Source organism: Barbus barbus, assembly GCF_936440315.1.
Source record: "Barbus barbus genome assembly, chromosome: 39".
Classification (NCBI taxonomy): domain Eukaryota; kingdom Metazoa; phylum Chordata; class Actinopteri; order Cypriniformes; family Cyprinidae; genus Barbus; species Barbus barbus.
In genome coordinates, this window is record NC_136717.1 from 26,015,075 (window position 1) to 26,036,447 (window position 21,373).

Genomic DNA, 21,373 nt, shown 5'->3' on the forward strand with positions numbered 1-21,373 from the left:
TTAATAAATATTTTGATTTATTCATTTAATGAATGTATTCATATTAATATGTATTTATATACAAACTAAAAAATTTGATTAATTTATAATCATTACAACTATCAATAATGATGATGATTTACACTGATATTCCTTTTATATTTATTCAAAGTATTCATAAATATTTATTACACATTATGTAAACAATAAAATGTAATTAATTTTTACTTAACAGTTTATACAAGTATTACTGACATTATTATCATCTTCAACATCAACAACTTGTAATATTATTACATTATTTTATTAATTATGGCCAGTAAATACATTCATATGAACTAATAATTAATTCCATCAATGTATTAATTCATATTTATGTTATATAAACAAAAATATGTCATTATATACATTATTTGTATATTTTATATGTGTATATAATGTATATTATGTAATTAAAATGTAGAAATGAAAATAAACTATCATTACTACTTACTACCACTTCTAGTACTACTCCTAATAATAGTAAAATAGCGTACGGACGATTAGAATATAAGAATAATTGTGTACTAGAAGAATACACACGTGCAACCTTTCACCTTTCCGTCTCTGAAGCCGAGCGTAGCCGAACGCTGGCCGAACTGTGGCGAAGGTGGCGTCATATGTTTCTCTCGCTCGCTCGTCTCGGAAGAAGGAAGAGCAATGGCGACGCTGTACCGCCGCGCGCTCACACTGCACACAGGAGCCACAACACACAATGTAAGTTACATTAGCGCCCTCAGGCACCCGCGCGACTGCAGTACGACACTCGATTATGTCAGGTTTTATAACGGGAGATCGCGCATGCATCTGCGCTGCTGCATAAACAACGCGCGTGCATTCATTTCGTCATCTGTCATGAGTGATTGACAGGTGTCGCGCACTTCTGTACTTTACGCGTGAACGCGTCAATGTTAGTGGCTCAGGAGACGGAGAGTGCATAAGTTTAGACACTGTGTGTGTGTTTGTGTGCGTATTTGCATGTGTGTGTGTTGCTTTACTGGATCAAGACAGCCATCTAGCTACCAGTATCTGTAACTGTGCATGCTCGTTAACTGTTTGTTACAGTGTCAGTCTAATGCATGCGGAGATATTGCATATTTTCAGATCTTTACTCTGATACTGCTGGGACGAAGCTCTTGAAGGGTTCAGAGGTGATCAAACTCATTAAAGCAGGTGAGTGTGTGTGTGTGTGTGTGTCTGATGGTGGGCGTTTCTTCTGGTGTCATCATGTTGTTATTGCTGTCAGAGCTCATATAGGCTTAGTTCACAGCATGCATTATTATCACTGTTTGCACCTTCAGTAGTTTTCAGTTGTTGTCACCATACCAGAATTTCATAAGCTCATACAACAAAATCTATAATTATTATTTCATGCTATTAGTGAAACCTGCTTTAACAATTCCTTTGAGTATTTACAGCAATAAAAAGAGCATTTTAATGTTTTGTTTATCAGTTTTATATTAATAAATAATATTAACATGTTATTGTAATTATATTAAAATAAATATCTAAATGATATTTTATGTATTTTATATTTAACATTTTATTTTAAATACTTATGTATTTACTGCATTTTATTGAAATAAAAATATTTTAATAAATAATATTACTATTTTGTTACTATATTAAAATAAATAAATAATTGAAATGTTTTTAATATCTTTTTAATATATTTTATTACAATACACATTTTAATTATATTTTAATATTTTATAGTTTTATCTTAAATAATATTTTATTGTAATTGTATTAAAATTAACATTTTAGATGATCACATTTGATTTTTTATTTACATGTAAAATAACCACTAGTTCCATACCTCGTTGTGCTAAAATAAAAAGTAATAACAACAACATATATTTTTATTTTAGTACCAACTCGATACAAAAATACTAGTTCTTTAAAATAATATTGAAAAATATATTATATCTGTTATGTTGAGTAAAAAACATTACCAAATATTGCATTATATAAGCTATGTTAGCTGAAGAGATCTACATTCAGATAGTTAGGACGGGATCTGTTTCACATACTAATTTAAAAATAAAACAGTCGGTGGTATTTGGTACTTACTTCACGGTATTCGTAACAGTACAGCTGTACTACATTCTGAACGTAACCGTAATGTTCCATTTAAGTGTCTGACTACGACACACAAGCAGCTGGTGTTAATGCAGTTCGGCTCTGTGTTTCTCATTGTTAAGATCAGCACTAGCTCTCTTTGTGAGCGTGTGTGTGTTCTCAGTGTGTACTAGCGGAAGTGCGCAGTGGTTCTGCGTGGACGGTGAAAGAAAGCTCAGTGGATCTGACTAGCTCCTCTGAATGCTTACATCACTGTTCTCCACTGATCATCAGCTTTAGCCACGAGTGATTAAATACTTCACTAAACGTGAAGTAGTCCGTCCTGCTTTAAAACACGAGCTGTTTGTATTTAATTAAAATTAATTAAATACATACTGAATGTGAAATAATTATAATTTTAATAATTATAATTATAATAATTTTAATTAAGTATAATTAAATCTTTAAATATGGTTCCCATCTAAAAATGTCACTTTTGGTGGGTTATACATGGTATCAAGTCAGCTCTCATTGGCAACCTCGGTTAATAATTTAATGGGTCAGATGTGGAAAAAACTCACATGCACCCAGAATAATGTTCATGTCTCTCACCGCCGTAAAATGATTATTACATTAATTTAATGGAATAGTTCACCCAAAAATGGAGATTTGCTGACAATGTACACATCCAAGATGGACATGAGTTTGTTTCTTCATCAGGTTTGTAGAAATGTGTATCTGCATCAGTGTCTCAGCAATGGATGCTTTGCAGTGAATGGGTGCCGTCAGAATGAGAGTCCAAACAGCTGATAAAAACATCACAATAATCCACACCACTCCAGTCCACCAGTTAACATCTTGTGAAAAGCTGTGTGTTTATAAGAAACAAATCCATCAAGGCATTGTTAACTTCAAACCGTTGCTTCTGGCTAAAATACGAGTCCTCTATCCATAATATTGCTTTCTTCAGTGAAAAAGTGAATCAGGAGAGAAGTCTGCACAGATCAAGCACAGAGAGACAACAGGAGATGGACTTCTTTACTGGAAGAAGCGGACTCATATTTCAGCTGGATGCGACAGTTTGAAGTTAAAAATGCCTTAATCATGAATTTGTTTCTTACAAACTTGCAGCTTTTTCACTTCACAAGATGGACTGGAGTGGTGTGGATTATTGTGATGTTTTTATCAGCTGTTTGGATTCTGACGGCACCCATTCACTGCTGAGCATCCATTGGTGTGCAAGTGACGTGATGCTAAATTTCTCCAAATTTGATAAAGAAGCAAACTCATCTAAATCTTGGATGACCTGAGAGTAAGTTTTCAGCGAGTTTTCTTTTTTGGGTGAGCTGTTCCTTTAAGAGAGTGTTTTCAGACAGCTGTGATAAGCAACACTTAAGAAAAAGAGGACAATGTTTGTTACACCACAGGGCCATTCTGAAAAAATCATCTCTTCTTCCAGTCAAGCTTTTAATCATGTTGTCAAAAACCTAGACCGCACTATTGCCAGATGATATTCATGCTAATATGTGACCCTGGAGCACAAAACCAGTCTTAAGTCGCTGGAGTATATGTGTAGCAATAGCCAAAAATACACTGTATGGGCCAAAATGATACATTTTTCTTTTATGCCAAAAATCATTAGGATATTAAGTAAAGATCATGTTCCATGAAGATATTTAGTAAAAGTCTTGCTGTAAATATATCAAAACTTCATTTTTGATTAGTAATATGCATTGCTAAGAACTTCATTTGAACAACTTTAAAGGAGATTTTCTCAATATTTTATCAAATAGTTGCATCTCAGCCAAATATCTCAATTTTGAAAAATTGACACTTAAGACTGGTTTTGTGGTCCAGGGTCACATGTGAATTGGTTAAAAGTTGTCATATTTACTGACTCTCTCTCTCTCTCTCTCTCTCGGCTGTAGATATGCTTTTGTATGGTCACGTCCCAACTCATGAGCATTTCAGACCAGTCATTTGCGATGCCTGCAACAAAGTCGTTAAGCCTCAGGACATCCTGACTCATTACGGTAAGTGAGTGTTGGTTATAACGTGACTCGCTGCCAGTCATCGCTTGTAATTATTGGATTAAATGATTTATTGTGCAGTTTTCAATACATTTATCTCAAATCATTTTCATTTTGTGAGAAATAAATGGGATGAATCAGTTTTAGATCTGATCTTAATGATCTAGAAAATTGTGAGTCTGATTGCTTCGTTCATGTCTGTAGTGTTTTGAAAGTCTGTTCAGATCACTAACCTTGAGTATGAGCAGTAATAATACTTATGCTTGCATTAGTAGACACTTCTAATTAAATCAAAACCTTAATTATATGGCTAGAGCTTAATATATAGATATGCAAAAGTAACCTGTGTAAGGTTATAATAGATGTGTTTACTGCTGTAAAGCAAGAATCATAGTCATTTGCTGTTTACATTATTATACGTGTTGCAAACCACAGTCTTACACTTGAGGCGTGTTAAAACTGAATTTAACACACGTCATCAACATAAACTTCTATTAATAGATCTTGGCACTGAGTGAGAGAAACTGACTGGTTTTAACAGTATTCAGATTGTTTGGCTAAGTTGTTGTTAAGTTGACAGAAGTCTCTTTATGCTCACCAAGACTGCATTTACTTGACCATAAAATACAGTAAAAAAAAAATTAAATATTGACATATTATTACAATTTAAAATAACTGTTTTCTATTTGAATATATTGAAAAATGTAATTTATTCCTGTGATGCAATGCTGAATTTTCAGCAGCCATTAATTCAGTCTACAATGTCACCGCAAAAGGCGTAATCAAATAAAAACAATTGTTCAGCATAAAACTATTCACTTTATAGTTAATTATAAAATGTTCAGAGATACACCGCCATTCCAAAGTTTAAGCTCAATAGGATTGTTTTTAAAGAATTGAGTAGTTTTAATTCACAAGGATGCATGAAATTGATGACATTTAAAGACATTTATGACAAGAGATTCATATAAAAATGCTTTCTATTTATTCTATTTATATATATATATAAATGCATTATGGTTTTCACAAAAATATGAAGCACAGCTGTTTCAATAATGATAATAAATAATAAATGTTTCTTGAGCAGTATCTTAAATGATTTCTGAAGGATCATGTGACACTGAGGACTGGAGTAATGATGCTGAAAATTCATTACATTTTAACATATATTCAAATAGAAAACAGTTATTTTAAAACTGTAATAACATTTGACAATATTACTGTTTTTACTGCATTTTATCTTAGTGTTTGTGGCTTTAAAGAGACAGTTCACCCAAAAATAAAACTTGATCATTCTCAAGTTGTTCCAAATCTCTGAGTTTCTTTCCTCTGTTGAACACAAAAGAAGATATTTTGAAGAATTTTGGTTACCAACATTCTTTTGTGTTCAACAGAAGAAAGAAACTCATACAACCTATGGGTGAGTAAATGATGACAGAATTAAAATTTTTGCATGAACTATCCCTTTAAAATTGAGTTTGTATTGCATTGTTGTGCTGAACACCATTGTGGGGAATGTTAAAAACCAAAAGAGGTCTCTTTCAAAAAGCATCCTGTCCCGAGGCAGAATGGTTCCACCAGTTTTCCAGCTCGTCTCGTTTACTTTCGTTTTAGCCTCGCCGCGCTCGTCTCGTCTCATCTCGTCTCGTCTGCTCGGCTCACATCTGTCTTTGGTCTTGTGCCCAGAACACGTGCGATTGTGGAACAGAGAGGTGTCTCGTGCGGCAGGAGGCGATGCTAATGCACGGAATGGCAGCTCGCCCTCGCCCTCGCCCCCTTCCGATGGCGATTTCACATAACTGCCTTTCTCTCTCGTCCCCTGCCGCCCCCCTTTGAGAGTGGAGAGCGGGGCTGCGAGGGTTCAGCGTAGGGGTCAACGACTCGCAGCTATTCAACTCAAAACACTGCGGCCCAGAAAGAGCAGGCGGGATGCCTTCAGCCACACAGGAGGCATGCTATTCTCTCGTCTTTTTCTCTTTCGCTTTCTGTTTTTTTCTTCCATCCTCTCAACCGCCGCCGAGCAGACAGGCTGGGTAAGTGTGTCTCCTCGACCAACGTGCGAGTGTTATTCACAGCGGACGCTTTTGAACGCTCACGTTGTTGCTTAGCTTTCAGTTTTCGTGGTTTTGGGCTCTGTTTGTGAGCAGGACTGGGCCTCGCTAGTGGTCATTCCTTCCTTTTACATCGACCGGATGTAAACAAACGTAGCTCAGCTGGTGCCTGTGTCTTCCTGTGGCCTGTCAGATAGAGAGACACTAATAGCAGACCACACACACACCGAGTGATGTCACTACTACACAACTCGTACCTTATTTATTGTACAATGTTACGAAACTGTGAAGTTTTATCCTGGGTGTTTTTTGTAAGGTAATTATCACTGTTGCTTAGATTTGTTACAACTTGTCGGGGAGAGGTGCGCTAACGCTTTTCTGGCCATTCTGACTTGAGTTTTATAAAACTGATGAAGAAATCCCACAGAATCGTATTGGAGGAGGGACCTGAGTCATATCTAGAGATCAGAATATCACAGAGACTTGAAGCTGCAGGACTCTTTTCACTTGGGCCAGTAAAAAAAAAAACACACACCTAGCAACCGCATAGCAACACACTGAAAACCCTCAGAACACTTTAGAAACTGCACAGCAAAAACGCTACAGCAAATGGATAGAAACTAGGGGTGTAACGGTACACAAACATGACAGTTCGGTACATACCATGGTTGTGACGGCACGGTTTGGTATTTTTGGTACAGCAGGGGAAAAAACTAAACATAAAATTGCTTTTTTATTAACGAATGGCCCTTTCTTTAAATAAATTCCTCAGCTTATGCTCTAAACTATAGGGAGCCATTTTACATTAGTATAAGGTTACATTTAACAACAGAGCCTAAACTTACATTTAAACTTTACTATTTATTTTTAAAAATAATAATCACCACTCAATTAAAAAACAAAATTGTATGCAAACATGTAAATTGCACATAATGCAGTTTTTAAATTAACATAAAATTTGTTGTTAAAGTATATTTATTTACACAGTGGCTGTCATAACTTGGTTCATAACAGATTTATTAAACATACATTAATGATTAAGACATTACTAACAGGTAAAGTAAAATATAATGAGTATATAGTCAGATTTTTTGGGAAATGCTCTTCTCTAGACTTCATTTCTCTAGTGAACTAACAAGCTGTGGACACTGATGACGTGTCTGAGGTAAATGAAATGCTACGTGACATTTTGTTTACAAGCTGTTTTATTGACGTCTTTCCATGGTTGAAACACTGATTGAGCGATTGCATGAGGTATGAGATGTTCATTCATGTTTATTTCGCATTAAAACTAGTAGTAAAAAGGAAGGGATAATTGCGCTCACTCATGCTCCACGCTGCCATTTGAACTGAGGCGTTTATACAGCGATCTGTCATGACACATCAGAGAGCGCCAAAACGGCATGTATTGCTTGAATGTCTTGAAAAAATGGACATAATTTAAAAGATGAAACTTTGTTTCTTATCAAAAGAACATGCGTACCGAACCGAAAGACCCGTATCAAACATTTTACGTGTACTGTTACGCCCCTAATAGAAACGCTCTTAAAACATGTAGAACTCTCTAGAAACCTCATAGCAACGCAATAAAAACAATCAGAATACCATAGCAACTACATAGCAACACACTTAAAACATGTAGAACTCTCTAGAAACCTCATAGCAACGCTCTAAAAACAATCAGAACACCATAGCAACTGCATAGCAGCACATTTAGAACACTTTATCGACCACATAGCAACAAACTGAAACACTCAGAACACCATAGCAACTGCATAGCAACACACTTAAAGCATGTAGAACTCTCTAGAAACCTCATAGCAACACACTAAAAACAACCAGAACACCATAGCAACTGCATAGCAGCACATTTAAAACATTTAGAACACTTTATCGACCACATAGCAACAAACTGAAACACTCAGAACACCATAGCAACTACATAGCAACACAATCAAAACACCATAGCAACTGCATAGCAACACACTTAAAACATGTAGAACTCTCTAGAAACCTCATAGCAACACACTAAAAACAATCAGAACACCATAGCAACACACTTTAAACATTTAGAACTCTCTAGAAACCTCATACCAACGCACTAAAAACAACCAGAACACCATAGCAACGGCATAGAAGCACATTTAAAACATTTAGAACACTTTATTGACCACATAGCAACAAACTGAAACACTCAGAACACCATAGCAACTGCATAACACACTTAAAACATATAGAACGCTCTAGAAACCTCATAGCAACCCACTAAAAACAATCAGAACATCATAGCAACTGCGTAGCAACACACTTAAAACATTTAGAACACTCTATCGACCACATAGCAACAAACTAAAACACTCAGAATACCATAGCAACTGCATAGCAACCATTTATAACTCTATAAATCTCATAGCAATGCACTAAAAACAACTGCATAGCAAAACACACACACAAAACTCTCTGAAATGCCTAGCGACCACATAGCAACACACTTATTTAAGGAAGCTATGACTTTTTATCTCACAATTCAGATTTTTTTCTTGTAATTGCTTTATATATTTTGCTATTCTGACTTTTATCCACAGAATTGTGAGATATAGACTTGCAATTCTGAGAAATAAAGTTAGTCTTTCTTTACTCAGAATTAGGCTTTATAACTCGCAGTTACATGTTTATATCTCACAATTCTGAGGAAGGAAGTCAGAATTGCGAGAAATAAGTCAGATTAGTGAGGAAAAAAAAGTCATAATTGCAAGTTGCACAATTCTGACTTTATTTCTCGCAATTGCAGGATATAAACTTGCAATTCTGAGAAAAAAAGGAACATTGCGAGATATAAAATCGCAATTGTGAGGAAAAAAAGTCTGAATTGTGATCTAAAATGTCACAATTACTGCCATCACATCAGCTGAGTTGAAGGAGAAAACCAACCACAGAAGAAGACCGTTTACGCTAATGTCTGCTGTAGTATCAAAACTCATCAAATCAAACTAAAAGTGTTAGTGTTTACTTCCTTTTTGTATTTTGTGCATCTCAACATCCTTTTAAAGACACACAGACTGTAACTGATGGTCTTCAGATGATTTTAGCAGCATCAGAACGTCAGCATACCTGTGAACACGATGGACTTTGGCCTTTTTATTTATTTTTTAGTCTCAGTCCAGCTGCACAGGATATACACCTACAGGCGTATTTACACACCTGCCTCGTATTCAGTCCAGCCCGATGCTGAATTTCCCCCTGCGGTCAGAGCGGCCGGGCCATTGTTTCTCTCTTTTGGTCAGCGGTCAGACTTTGTTATGAGCGAGGGGTTCTCCCCGTCCAAACAGAGCCTCTGAAATCAGCTCTTTTGAGTCCTGCGAACAGTGTTGTGGAGATTCGCTGGCAGACGAGACACGATGCAAAGGCCAAGGCCAGTTAATGAGCTGCCAGATCGAGCCAGGAGCTTTATTTATTATTCATTTTGAAAATAAACAAGGGCTTTTTTTGTTTTTTAGTACAGTAATCTGGCTCAGTGTAGTGTTTTGAAACCCCATACATCAATTATATGTTGTAGGCCCCTAATTCGTGTTGTGTCGTGTGTGATAATGAGTGTTTGTAATTGCAGGTAGTTGGGGAATTGTTGAACAGTGAGTAGAGAGGACCGCGTCCACCTTGAGCCCTTCAGAGCCATGCATAGCAAGAACCGTAAGTGTATTAAAAGATTGTTTAATAGTATTTCTTGTTTAAACTGCAGCAAAAATAGTGTTAGTGTTTGATTCATTTCTGTGAAATAGTTCATTTTAGTGAATTAATTCAAACCTTTATGTAGGTAAATAGTGCACAATAATAATAATAATAACAATTTAATGAAAAATATAATTAAATATTAATATTTTTATATTTTATTTATGATTTATGTATTGCTTACTGGTGCATAGAAATAAAATAATTTATTTGAAACCCAATATTAAATTAAACTAGTTACTGTATTACACTTTTTTTCTATTAAAGTAATAATATAATAATAATAATAATTTATTTTACTACACACAGGTAAGCATGAATTTGTAGCTCATAAATAATGATTATTTAAATGTAATTAAATGTAATTAAATTATTATTATATTATTATTTATGATTTATATACTGTTAAACTGGTGCAAATAAATAAGGATTTATTTGTGCCAATATAAGAATGAAAATATTATATTACAGTAGTGTGGAAAACATGTATTGATTATTTTTAACTAGATTCTATTGTATTTTGCTTATTGAAAAAAATAATTAAATAAATCCAAGAAGAAAAATAATATTTTTTTTTTATTATTATATATTTTACATGCTATTTTATTTGTGCTACACCCCTTTATCACATACTGTTTTCATTTACTTGTAAGCATGACTTCATTTTCATTGTTGGTTAACTTTTAGTTTCATAATTTTAAAACTGCAGTTTTGTTCTCAACATACGTCTTACTAAAACTGAAAAAGTCAATCGAAAACCTCACAGACTTCTCTAGAATGTTGTAAGTGGGTTGTGTGGAATATTTTCAGCTCAACATAAGTGTGCACATATATTATTTTTAATGTATTATGATTTGGGACGCACTTACGTTAATCTTTCATGTTGTATAGGACAGATAGTATATTATTTGGGCCTCAGCACTTCCTGTACAGAGTCTCATGATCTTCTGACGGCTGTATTCGTTTGTCAGAGAGGAGACACTGCTCGCCCAGCAGCTCCAGGACCCCTCTGGTTCCTGTCAAGGCCAAGATGTCGGTGGACCAGAGCGAGGTGGAGCCCCTTCCCTTCCGGGTTCCTCGCGATTACCCACACTCACGCTTCAGCAAGGCTCCGCTGGCCGTCTATCCGCCCAAAGGAGCCCGAGCCAAGGCCTGGTGGGTAACCCCCCCCCCCCCCCCCCCCATCCAATCATAAATGCTTCCTTACTGAATTATGGGTTAAATTAACTGTAAGAAAGCAAAGTGTCTGTAAACATCATCTAATGCTTCAATGTGACTGTCATATTCACACCAAATATTTGAATCAACGTTAGAGTTTCCTGACTTAAAATTAAACACAATTTGTATCAACGTATATTTTTAATAATTAATTTTCCTGCAAAAGTTACGCATAAAGATGTCATCATGTAACTTACAACATTATTTCCATAAATGCTAGATGATATTAATAATTAGTGTTAGAAATGCCACCTATGCATATAATAGATTACAACAGAAATTTCATTATTATTACTTATACCTATAATTATTATTATTGTTGACCATGAAAGAAGAGCACTTAACTTCCTAGAAATATATTGATTTACCCCAAATTTTGATGTAAATATTTTTTGTAATAAAGTTATATGTAAGCATTGGTTATATGTAAATATTTATTGTGCAATCGGAAAAATCTATTGTTAGTCATTATAATTATATTATTAGGCATAATTGATAAAAATTAATGATGTAATATTTATATAAATTAATGGTGATAATATTTATACTACTGTTCAAAAGTTTGGGGTCAGTAAGATTTTAATGTTTTTGAAAGAAGTCAGTTCTGCTCACTAATGTTGCATTTATTTGATAAAAAAATACAATAAAAGCAAATAAAAATGAAATATTATTACAATTGAAAATAACTGTTTTCTATGTGAATATATTGTAAAATGTAATTTATTTCTGTGATGCAAAGCTGTATTTTCAGCATCATTCCTCCAGTCTTCAGTGTCACATGCTCTTCAGAAATCATCCTAATATGCTGATTTACTGCTCAACAAACATTTTTGATTATTATCCCATTATTTGTGGAAACCATGATGCATTTTTCTCAGGATTCTTTGATGAATAGAACGTTAAAAAAACACAAAAAAACTTTTATGTCAATTCAAATTACAATTCGACTTCCTGTGGTTGTGACTATTTTTTTTATTTATTTTTATTCAAATGCTCATAAATTAAAAGAGAGTTGAATTTATGTTTGGAAATTGTACTCTATGCAAGTTCAAATCTTAAAGTACACAATCTCTTTTCTCTAGCGTGTCTTTACCTGTGGTGAGTCTGGAGAAGATGCCGTGTTTCAACCGATTGGAGGGAGCGCACATCAAAGTCAACTCCACGTCTCCCACGCCGGGTTCTTCTCTTTCTTTCTCCTCCACATCTTCCTCTCCATCTTCCGCTCCTCTCAAGTCCTATTTGACGTCACCAGCATCTCACAAGAACCAGGAGAAGTTCCTGAACGGTGGCGGTCCTGTGACGCCTCGCTCCACCACGCCCCCCTCGCTGAATGATAGGCGGCCCAGCCCGTCACGGTCGCCCTTGGAGAAACGGCACGCCTCGCCCTCCCCACAGGACAGGAGACCCGCGGCCTCCACGTCTCCATCCCTATTGGACAGGAGACCGATAGTCCCTCCTTCTCCACCAGATAAGAAGCATCAGAACGGAGCCAAAGGCGGGCGGCAACGAAGAGTGTCGGGTGAGTAGCAAACACGTTTAATATACAGTCAAACCAAAAATTAATCAGACACCAGATATAATTTTTGATATTTCTTACTTGTGGGTGCAGGACACTATAGTTAATTAATGTAAGTGAGGATAGCAAAATAAAATGAACTGAGTGTGACATATTATACCCAAAAATTCTCCACACAGTAGACTACCAGTGATAAAAATTTGGGACCAAAAATTATTCGGACACTTTGACCTGACCATGTTTTGCTTTAGTGTTTTTTCCCTTAATTGCTAATACAACCAACAAAATTAAGCATTGCTTGGTAATTGGTTGACCTATACTGGCAGCTATTTAGCCTAATTAATTACATGCCTTTCTATCAAACTTATCTGACATTATCAAGATGAATTTGTTCTGAGACAGTTTAACTCTTGAGTTCCTGTCATATTTATTACCATTTTCTAAACTATAGCGAATGAACTGTGATAATGTGAGAAATGTTGAAGGTGTCTGAATAAATGTTGGTTTGACTAACTTTTGCTCTGAGGTTTGTTTTGAAACCAGAAGAAATGCATTTGCAGCACATTTAACTTCTGTTTTTTAGCGAAACTAGAAATTCAGCTGGAAATAATGTAGCAAACAACTTGGATTTGATTGGTCAGGAGAAGGCGGGGCTTTGATATTATTGGTTGATCTAATTTTTTTTCTCCGCCTGTATGGCTTTGGTGATGTCATCAGAAAAGAAAAGGCATTTCATCTAGTGGAACGTGCTTAATAAAATATAACTTCAATGAAAAATTATATCTAAGATGCTACTATTGCTAATTAAAACTATTTTTTATTTACTGTAAAGAAATCTGAAAAAAAAGTATAAATACTATAAAACCTAAAAATAAATAAATAAATGAATTTGCTAATAAAGTGTAATTTTAATGAACAATTGTGTTCTTGATTTAGTTTTTAGTACTGTGTTTTATGTGGTTATAAGCAGATTTTGTTGTTTAAACTGTTAAAATAATTTTGTTAATTAAAATATAGCTGTAATAAAATAGATATTTGAAGGAAAAATTAAGCAAATTAATTTATAATTTTCATTTTTATGTTCAATAAAACAGAATTGTAATAAATGGTTTTCCTTGATATTTTTAGTGCTGTATGTTTTATAGGGATATTAGCAGTGTTGTTTTTGTTAACTAAAAATACAAAAAATTATTTTTGTTAATTCAAATAAAACTGAAATAAAAATATACATAAATATTAGAATGAAAACTTCAAAATGAAAATGTGAAATAATGCTTTGGCAACTAGAAAAATAAGCTGAAGTACTAAAATGACTAAAACTAACACTGAAATTAAAAATTAAATAAGAAAAAATAAATGGAAAAATTAAAACTGAATATAAAAGTAAAAGCTAAATATAAAAATAAATAGATAATTTAAAACTAAAATAAAACACTATAATAGTATATAAATAAAACTAAAATAACACTGATCTTAGGATTCTCGCACATTATTTCTTAAGTTTTGTTGTTAAATTATTTTATATACTTTTAAAAAAGACGAAGGGAGAAATAAAACAAATGAAAAAAACAAACCAAAACGATTTAAATAAATAAATCCCACGGCTTGTTTTCTGTGGTTTATAGGCTTGTAGTAATAATGTTTAGTCGTAACTAGCCTCTGCTAGAGGGTCAGTCGTCTCTCTCCGTGTGTTGTTTACTGGGCTCTCGCCCCACCGGAGGTTGGATTTATGCTGTGTAATTGACTGCTGTCGGTCGCCAGATCCTCTGCTGTGTCCAGCAGCCGCCACAGTCACTCACGCGCTCTGTTACAGAGAGTTTCAGCTAGTTATGTGAGCTTCGGATAGCACAGTGAGCTGGACTGCATTGTTTTAATCACAATTTAATTTAAAACAGCCTTTACCTCAATTTCTCAGAGATAAAAGCTCAGGTCTGAAATTTGTTCCCAGTCCTCGACTGTCTACATAGACAGCATCTAAAATGAGAATATACCTTGGGAATGACTGGAAATGATTAGAGACTCGTATCTTATATTTGGTCAAAACTCAATGCATTCTGACTTTAGCATAATTAACTAAGCATATAATAAATGTTTTTTATATATGTAGTATTTTAATAAACATGATATACTAATAAAACATTATATGCTATGTATATAAATCTATTAAATCTATTTTCTTACACACACACACAAATATGTATTAATAATATTAGTAATATATACATACATTATTATTATTATTATTAGTGCTGTCAAATGATTAATTGCGATTAATCGCATCCAAAATAAAGGTTTTTGTTTACATAATATATGTGTGAGTACTGTGTATATTTATTATGCATATATAAATACTCACACATGCATGTATATATTTAAGAAAAATGTTATGTTTATATATTAAATATATTTGTATATGATATAAATTATATAAATGTATACATGGAAATATTTTCAAAATATATGCTGTACGTGTATGCATTCATATATACATAATAAATTGACACAATACACATACATATATTTTGTACGCGATTAATTGTTTGACAGCACTAATTATAATACATAATAAATAAATAAATAATATTGTTATTTTGTTATTTGCTGTACAGGGAGAGTGTTTGATCCTAATAAACACTGTGGGGTTTTGGACCCAGAGACAAAGCGGCCTTGCACTCGATCTTTAACCTGCAAGGTTGGTATCGTCACTCATTAGTGTGTAATTTAATCATCTCTGTCCACTGAGGATTGTGCTGGAGTTTAAAGTGTTTGTTTGTGTATGTTGTAGACGCACTCTCTAACCCATCGGCGAGCCGTCCCGGGACGGAGGAAAACCTTCGACATCCTTCTAGCAGAGCATAAGGGACGGGCGAAGGAGAAGGAGACGGGGCAAAAAAAGGAAGTTCAAGCAAGCAGCCAATCAGTGCAAGTCACACAGTCACATGACTCAGCAACCAGCCTATCCACAAGCTGTACCAATGCCAAGACCACGCCCACTCTCAAACTGCAGCTGGCCAATTCACAGTTACACAGGTACATACTGCTGACTACAAGACTGTGCAATTATTTTAATGTCCAAGTATCTATCATCTATTAAGTAAAACAGAAAAAAGGTTGTTGAAATATTCAAACCACGTTTTCTATTTTTATTTATGTGCATTATTTAGGATAATACGTAACAATAAACAGTCATATTTTCCTACATAATTTTACTAAAACATTTTATATTAAATATTAGACATAATATTAATATGCATAATAATATAAATATTTTTAAGTGATGGTGCACTTTGAATTGTTGAATCAGTTCTGAATTAATTTATTGAACTTAACTGTATAAACAGATTCACAGATTTTAGTTAAAATAATGCTAAAATCAAATATTATCACTATCATATATTATTGTCATATTATCACTATTGTAGTATGATGGTGAATAATTATTAGAAGGACAACTTTAAATAAAAAATAGAAATGTTGTCTAAATAAAATTTGTTTAAGTTGAAGTACCACAATTACTGAAACTGAAAAATAAAAAACTGACAATATAAAAATCCAATTCATAATAATAAAGAAATTAAGTTAAATAGAAATATAAAAAAAGGTACAAGTACATAACAAAATAACTAAAAATGGAACAAAAAAAAAAACTCACTCAAAACAATAATAAATGCTATAATGGTGTATAAATAATACAAAACTAACTAATATTGTGTGCATATAATGAGTTTGGCCCTTTAGAATCAAACTTACCAACTATATCAATTTTGAAGTTTTAAGTTCTGCTGAAGTTTAAAATGGGATAAGAAAAGATTGTGTAACTAGTATATAATGACACGCTTTATTGGAAACTTAATGGGCAAATAAAAAGCGCATTTAAAATCATTGCAATATTCACAGCTTACCCGATTTTTAAATTGCCAGAAAAAATGTTGATGCACTAAAAATACATGAACGCTAAACAGAAAAAAAAGACAAAAGCACATAACAAAATTACCAGAACAAATGAAAATAAACAAATAAATTGCATAATAGTTGAGTATATAATAATACTAAAATATTGATTTAAAAAATAAAAAAATCTGAAAAAAGTTCTTCCTCGAGTTTCATCAGTCTTTTATTTGCAGAGCGTCTAGTGGCGGCGGTGCAGCACCCGTTCCTCCTCATGAACCTGTGCTCGGCTGGCAGCAGTGCAGCGGAGACGCGCGTCTGTCCAGCGATGAAGGAGAAACTGACCTCCTCGAGGAGTCTGAGAAGCCACTGTGCCACTATTCTCCACAGCACCCGCGACCCATGAGCGTGAGCTGCACTACATTACAACATTTGGGACCCTGTATACTGCTGCATATGCGTAAAGCATTTTAAAAATGGAGTAATATAATGTGAAAACTCATTCTGTCCTGTCTTAGAGCTGTGCGTTCAGCAGTCGGTTGATGGGACGGGGGCACTACGTGTTCGACCGGCGGTGGGACCGGGTGCGGCTGGCGCTCCACTGCATGGTGGAAAAACACGTCAACTCTCTCATGTGGAGGTGAGCGTCCCTCATGACCCACAGTTACACGCTTGTCCATCCGCTCGCAAAATTAATGCTTATGAATTATGTATTTATGGGTGCATACATTCAGTTCACTTTTCCCATTATAGGGTGAATCTATATATAATAGGGGTTGCATTTCACCCCAAAATCACAAGAAAAAATTATTTTGCATTAAGAAAATAAGGACTCGTCTGTTAATTAATTACTAGTTATTCTATTATTATTATTAATAATAATTATAATATAACAATTTATATTTAATAATGTCATAAAAATATAGCCACCTTAAAATGTTGCAATGCCTGATCTTCAAAATAGGCTTCATTTTCTACATTAATTCTTCATCTGCTAAATATTATTTTCAGCCAAATATCATAAGAAATGAAATATATTTTGAATTAAGAAAAAAACCTGATCAAGATTTTTTTTCTACATTCTGACATTTATTTTCATGTTGTTTTATTTATTTATGACATATAATAGTTTTTAAACATCAATAAACTGAATAATGTAATTAATTATGATTGTTGAATGATAGTAAATAATAATTCTTAGTAAACATGATTATGGCAGTTAAGCATATTTACAAATAACTATTTTTTATTTATATAATATTAATTCAATTAATAATTAATATTTTTTCCAGGCTAGAAAAATAAAGAAAATTGACTTATTACTCATATATGACCAAATTCATGTTTAAAAATGTATAATAATAATAATAATAATGTACATTAAATAACAATACAGATAGAAATAATAAATATATAAACAATTACCTCATTAAAATAAAAATGCAATAAAAAAAAAGAAATTTTCTTTATGCAAAATATTATTTTTCTTTTTTTATTTAGGGGTGAAATATGACCCAGATGTTTTTTGGGGAATTAAATGAGTGTTAACGGCTTCAGTTCAGCTGTATAGTTGTAGTACTCGAATGACTTTACAAAAGCTCAAAACGTTTTCTTTCACTCAGTGAACACACGACATTTAGGTTAACGTGCCACATGGCTTCCTACCGCACACTGGTGATGTCATATCCTGTTTGTCACAGGAAAGTCCCCCTAGCGGTGGAGAGCATGACGAGCCCGACTGAAGTTTCTCCCCTCAGCTCTCCGTTCGTCCCCAACCATGCGCTGGCGGCTCCTCTGGACGGCGTCTCCATGGTCTCGTACTCCACTTCTTTCTCTCATAACGGCGCTGGGGTTTTCTGCATCCGGGACCCCAGACCCAGACCGCAGCGGAATAAACCAGCTAAGCCGCCCAAAGCCTCAGGGGACGGAACGGGACCTAAAAAGCGGAAAGCGCCTCCGGCCCCTGAGTCACGAAAGAGCGGGAACAGCTACCATCTGCCACTGGGCGCGGAGCACATCAGTAACGGGACGGCGGCCCTCAGCGTGCGGGCCAAGCCGCGGCCAGGGGCCCCGGTGCTGAGGGAGCAGGACAGGTACGGGAGCGTGGAGCTGTCCCTCCCACAGGCGCTCACTGGGGATCACGGGGGCGTCTCATCCCACAGCCCGATGCCCTACGGATCCTCTGATGGGAGGAAGAGGAAGAGCTCTGGATCGAGCGCCGGCAGCGACAAACCCAGCAAAAGCACCAAATCCACAGCACTGGATGGGATTTTCAGGAAGAGCAGCAGCGGTTTGCTGTCGTCTGTCGCCGAGTCGCCCCACAGCACCCTCCCCAGACAGGTAAAACATGTTAAATAAAGCAGTAATGTCTCTTTATAGATTTTTTTTTTTGTGTGTGTGTGTTGGTTTTAATTTATTGTATTTATCCACTGAAAAACACTCAATATAACATAAGATATATTAAAGAATAAAATATTATTAAAATTATATAAAAAAACCATAAAACATTAAGGAATTTCAGTATTGTGATTTGCAAGCCTGGAAAAGATTTATCATTTTTTAATAGTATTTAATTTTCTATAATATATATTTTGAAAATAAATTAATATAAAAATGTTTTTAAAAAAGTAGAAAATGTTTATATATAAAAAATTATATAATTTATTTATTTATTTAAAATAATCTGAAAAGCTGTGATTTTTATGACTATTTTTCTAGCATACACACATTCTCTTTATATTATATATTTTTCTAGCCTGGAAAAGGATTGCAGTATTATATAATTATTATATTTTTATATTAATAATATGTAAATATTAAGTTATTGAAAATCATGGAATTTTTCCTAGTGTCTGTATTTTTTTTCTCATGTACTTTATTATATATTTTTTTTTAGCCCATAAAGGATAGTATTTAAAAAAAACTATTTTTAATAATATTCTTTAAAGTTTAGAAGAATAGTTTTTTTCTAGTATGAATATATATATTTATTATTATTTTTTTTTAGTTATTTAAATATATATATATATATTTTTTTTTTTACTAGCGTTTTGTTTGTTTTTTTTATAATTTTTATAATCTATTTAAAATCATGGAATATATATATTTTTTGTGCTTGTTTTTTCAGAATCCTAAATTGCTAGAAAACATATAAAAATTCATAGTTCCACTGGATACTTGGTGCATTCCTACATTATTTTCATACCATTTTTGCATTTTACTTCCATCTCATGAATGACACTGAGGTTTTTGCTGGCAATTTTCTGTTATTATTTTTTTAAACTGTACATTCAGATTTCTTGCATATGCAAAAATACTAACCACCAACATATTTTGTAGCCCAAGGTCCCTCACTGATGCAGTGTGAGTTTGAGAAGAGCTCGGGACGTCCCGTGAGGGCTGTAGACGCGGGATGCCAGCACTGTGTCTGTCCTGCCTTGATCCCACCGCTGCCTCTTATCCCGTTACGGTTGAGTCGCATCCTTCACGTCCTCCTTTCCTACAGGGCTTCTTCCGTTCTGTTCCCATTAGGAATAAACGCCTCATCTGCCAGTTTATCGTAGAATGATTTCTCATGTTTCCTTCAGTCTCATGCAGGTTCAGATTTTGATTTGACCAGCACACAACACGTTTCAGACATTCAGCAATATGGAGTTTTATTTTTATTTTCACGTAGATGGAGACAATATGAAGAAAAACCCTTCAGACTCAACCGTGTCGATCTAAAGTGCACTTAATTTCAATTCTGAACTACGTAAAAAGGAGGGAAAAATGTTTCAAACAAGGGAATATTTTACAGACGCAAGTTTTTCGGCAAGTTGTATTTTTCTAAATTGGATGAATTCAGGTTTTTGAGTTTTTGTTTTTGACACACGAGTGTTTGTCGATTTAAAAAAAACAACAACAACAACAACAAGAAGCCAGGACTCACACCCCTGTGGTAAAGCAACTGAATAATGATGAATTTTGTATGATAATTTATCCTTTATTAATTTTCTAACTGACCTGATTAGTGCTTCACATGTTGAGCAGAAGTATATTTGTATGCATTTTAAAGGTTTAAAGTATTATAGAGACCCTATTGTTGGAAATGTATGTACATATCTTTTATTATAATTGTTTTGTATTTATTGTTAGTATCTCTCAAAGGTTCAAGGATTTAGTGCTTTCTCTCTATGTATCTTCATAGACCTAAAGATGATTGGTTATGAAAGGGCCTTGCATCGCTCGCATTTTCCGTTTATACTCTCTGATTATGTTGTTAAGGAATACTAACTGAAATGATGTACACACAGGATCCCAGTCTTTCAAGACTTCTAGAGGAAAGGTACATTGCTGTGAGCCAGTATTGGCAGTCGGCCGAGGTCTGTTGCCAGTTTTGTTTTTTAAAGATGTTGTTAGGTCATACGTGCACCTTTTAGTGTTTGACCATCACAAATGAAGACCTTCTCAAAGAGTTAACGGAGAAATGTTTGCTGTTTACTCTCTATTTTTATTTTTATTCAGCAAGGACTCTTTAAATTGATCAAAAGTGGAATTTATAATGTGACAAAAATAAATAAATATTCCTCAAATAATCCACAAAAACATGAAGCAGCAAAACTCTTTTCAACATTGATAATAATCAGAAATTTTCAGCATATTTTAATAATTTCTGAAGGATCGTGTGACACTGAAGACTTGAGGAATGATGCTGAAAATTAAACTTTGCATCATAGGAATAAATTAGATTTTAAAATATATTCAAATAGAAAACAGTTTTTTAAAGTTGTAATAATATTTAACAATTTTTCTGTTTTATCTGTATTTTTGTTTTATCAAATAAATGCAGCCTTGGTGAACAGAAGAGACACAGGTCAGAGATC

The 21,373-nt window shown here is 34.2% G+C and overlaps 1 protein-coding gene across 1 annotated transcript; it reads left to right on the forward strand.

The window, feature by feature from the left end:
• The first annotated feature begins 600 nt into the window (after positions 1–600).
• LOC306858440 (ataxin-7-like protein 1) lies at positions 601–21,373 on the forward strand. The gene is made up of 12 exons (XM_079398992.1): positions 601–735; positions 1,123–1,191; positions 4,008–4,112; positions 9,768–9,847; positions 10,858–11,041; positions 12,187–12,623; positions 15,230–15,312; positions 15,406–15,650; positions 16,745–16,916; positions 17,027–17,148; positions 18,209–18,848; positions 19,848–21,373. Exons 4-12 carry the CDS (start codon positions 9,832–9,834, stop codon positions 19,863–19,865), a joined length of 1,917 nt encoding a protein of 638 aa, XP_079255118.1. The 5' UTR covers positions 601–735; positions 1,123–1,191; positions 4,008–4,112; positions 9,768–9,831; the 3' UTR covers positions 19,866–21,373.